Raw genomic sequence first — 2500 nt, forward strand, 5'->3', positions numbered from 1 at the left:
GTGCATGTGCACAGTGACATATCCTTCACAACTACACAGACTCACACACCAACTCTCACACACACCAACGGTCACACACATCTACACAGTGCTCACTCACATTCCATCTCTTTTTCTCTGAGACAATGCCATCTCTCTCTCTCTCTCTCTCTCTCTCTCTCTCTCTCTCTCTCTCTCTCTCTCACCCACCCACCTGCACACCCACACCCACACCCACACACACAGACACACAGACACACACACACACACAGACACACACACACACAGACCTGGCCCTGCCAGTCGGTGGTGTTGATGAGGATGATGCTCTCTGGCAGTGTCTCGTCTGAGTTGAGGATCTGGTTCAGCTGGTCGTAAACAGACTTCCTGGGAACCTGGGCGAGGAAGAGGAGTAGCAGAGAGGAAAAGAGGAAGGCCAAGTAGTCATTAGGATGACTGGGGCACAATCATCTTACCACACAAGTAATTACGGTAGTACAATTTCCATATGCTGAAAATACACCCACACACGCACACACACACACAGACACACACACACACACACACACACACACACACACACACACACAGACACACACACACACACACACACACACACACACACACACACACTCACTCCACTCACACACACATACTTACACAGACACACAGACACACTCGCTCCACAAACACACACACACACACACACACTCACACAGACACATAGACACACTCGCTCCACAAACACACACACACACACACACACACACACACACACACACACACACACACACACACACTGACCTGTACAGTGAGCCTGGAGTCGGGCGAGGTCTCGCTGTCGATGCTGCTGGTGCGGTCACTCTGGGCCTTGGAGTTCTGCCGGTCCTTCATGGAGGTGCTCCGGGTGCGCCGTGCAAGCTTGTTCTCCGTTTTACTGCAGAACACAGAACCAGAAGAACATGTCAGTGTCAGAGGAAAACCCTCACTCTATGAGGCACGGAAATATCCCCAAGGGATAGGTCTCAATAGGCTGAGGAAAGTTTGGCATAACTAAAGGACCGCAAAATCATTTTTAAACCTTTTGGTGGAAGGGTAGCTACAGATCTAAACCTAAACCCATTCAAGTGCTTAGGTAGCAACTCCTTAGGAAGCAACTCCTTAGGTAGCAACTCCTTAGGAGCAACTCCTTAGGAAGCAACTCCTTAGGAAGCAACTCTTTAGGAAGCAACTCCTTAGGAAGCAACTCTTTAGGAAGCAACTCCTTAGGAAGCAACTCCTTAGGAAGCAACTCCTTAGGTAGATACCCCAAAAACAGATGATGGAAACATTACTGAGGGGACTATGAGGAGCATTTTGCTTTTAGATCTCTATGATATGATGGATCTGAGAGGACGAAGACAAAGACAGACACAAATGCTATTAAATAAATAAATGAATTAAATAACAAAGAAACCATTTACGTAAACAAACATGTCTCGCCCTTGTTCCACAGGGGAATCTCATGCAGTTGTGCTGTGATGTTTAGTGAAGCCGGAGAAGGACCTGAAGTATACAAAAATGTCTTGCCCTCTCAAGCAGTTGTGCCGTGGTGTTTAGAGAAGCTAACCCCCCCCCCCCCCCCCCCCCCCTGCATGCGTTCGCTACGTTAACGTTTTAATTCAGTGGGCCCTTTTTTTTCGAGACGTGCGAGTCGGCATTCATAAAGAAAAAAACAAAAAGAACAAAAAAAACACCGTCTGTCAGACGATCGCCCAGGGACTCTTTCCCTAGATGTGCCTGTTGGCGCCGACCCGACGTTCACAATAAAAACACAACGTGATGCTTTTCCGGAAGAGTCCGTAGGGACTCGTAGCTGTGAGTCTCTCTGTCCTCCGTCTCGTAATTATTTGTGCAATTAAAAGGTTTAGTACAAATCAAACACTCAAACAGAAGGCACAGGGTTGTAATCAACACATGCTGTAAATTATGTATGCGAGGAAAAGCCTCTGCATTATTTAAACGTTTTGGGGCAAGAATGCAGAGTATTTTTTTATTTTATTTTTGATGAAATAAAAAGATGAATGAACTAGGCAGTTAGCCTTGGATCTGTCTTCACAATAGAATTCACATGCCATTGACATAGGTTTCACTGATGGGTGAAGTGAATAACACACTCCGACTCAAAGCACAAAAAACTATGCCGGGCATGAATAGACTGGGCATCTTCTGTGATGGACAGGGAAGGGTGGAATAGAGAGACTACTGGACACTTCTACGGAGAACAGACATGTGAGGGGTGTGTTTTGAGCAAATCAAATGTTAATTTAAACAAAATAGGGCTTTGTGTCCAAAACAGCGTGATTGTTGTGGCTTGGCCTTGTGAAAGTCGCCTTAATTTTGTCGCACAGAAGTTGCCTGCGATATGTCTGTGTGTGTGTGTATGTGTGTGTGTCTGTGTGTATGTGTGTGTGTGTATACATTTGTTTGAAGAATGGGAAGTTACCTTGGTGATAAGTGATGGTTCCTGGGTAATATTTGG

At 46.1% G+C, this 2500-nt stretch overlaps 1 protein-coding gene across 1 annotated transcript in view; it reads right to left on the bottom strand.

Annotated features, from left to right (window-relative positions):
• Window positions 1-2500, bottom strand: part of LOC121717989 (phosphofurin acidic cluster sorting protein 2-like) — a 108429-nt gene that overhangs the window by 43456 nt on the left and 62473 nt on the right. The window contains exons 13-14 of the mRNA XM_042102715.1: window positions 784-916; window positions 264-374 (exon numbers count right to left, since the gene is read on the bottom strand). Coding sequence (XP_041958649.1) covers window positions 264-374; window positions 784-916 — 244 coding nt within the window. The remainder of the gene's footprint in view (window positions 1-263; window positions 375-783; window positions 917-2500) is intronic.

The sequence above is a fragment of the Alosa sapidissima genome, chromosome 9 (assembly GCF_018492685.1).
Source record: "Alosa sapidissima isolate fAloSap1 chromosome 9, fAloSap1.pri, whole genome shotgun sequence".
In the NCBI taxonomy this organism is placed as follows: Eukaryota; Metazoa; Chordata; class Actinopteri; order Clupeiformes; family Clupeidae; genus Alosa; species Alosa sapidissima.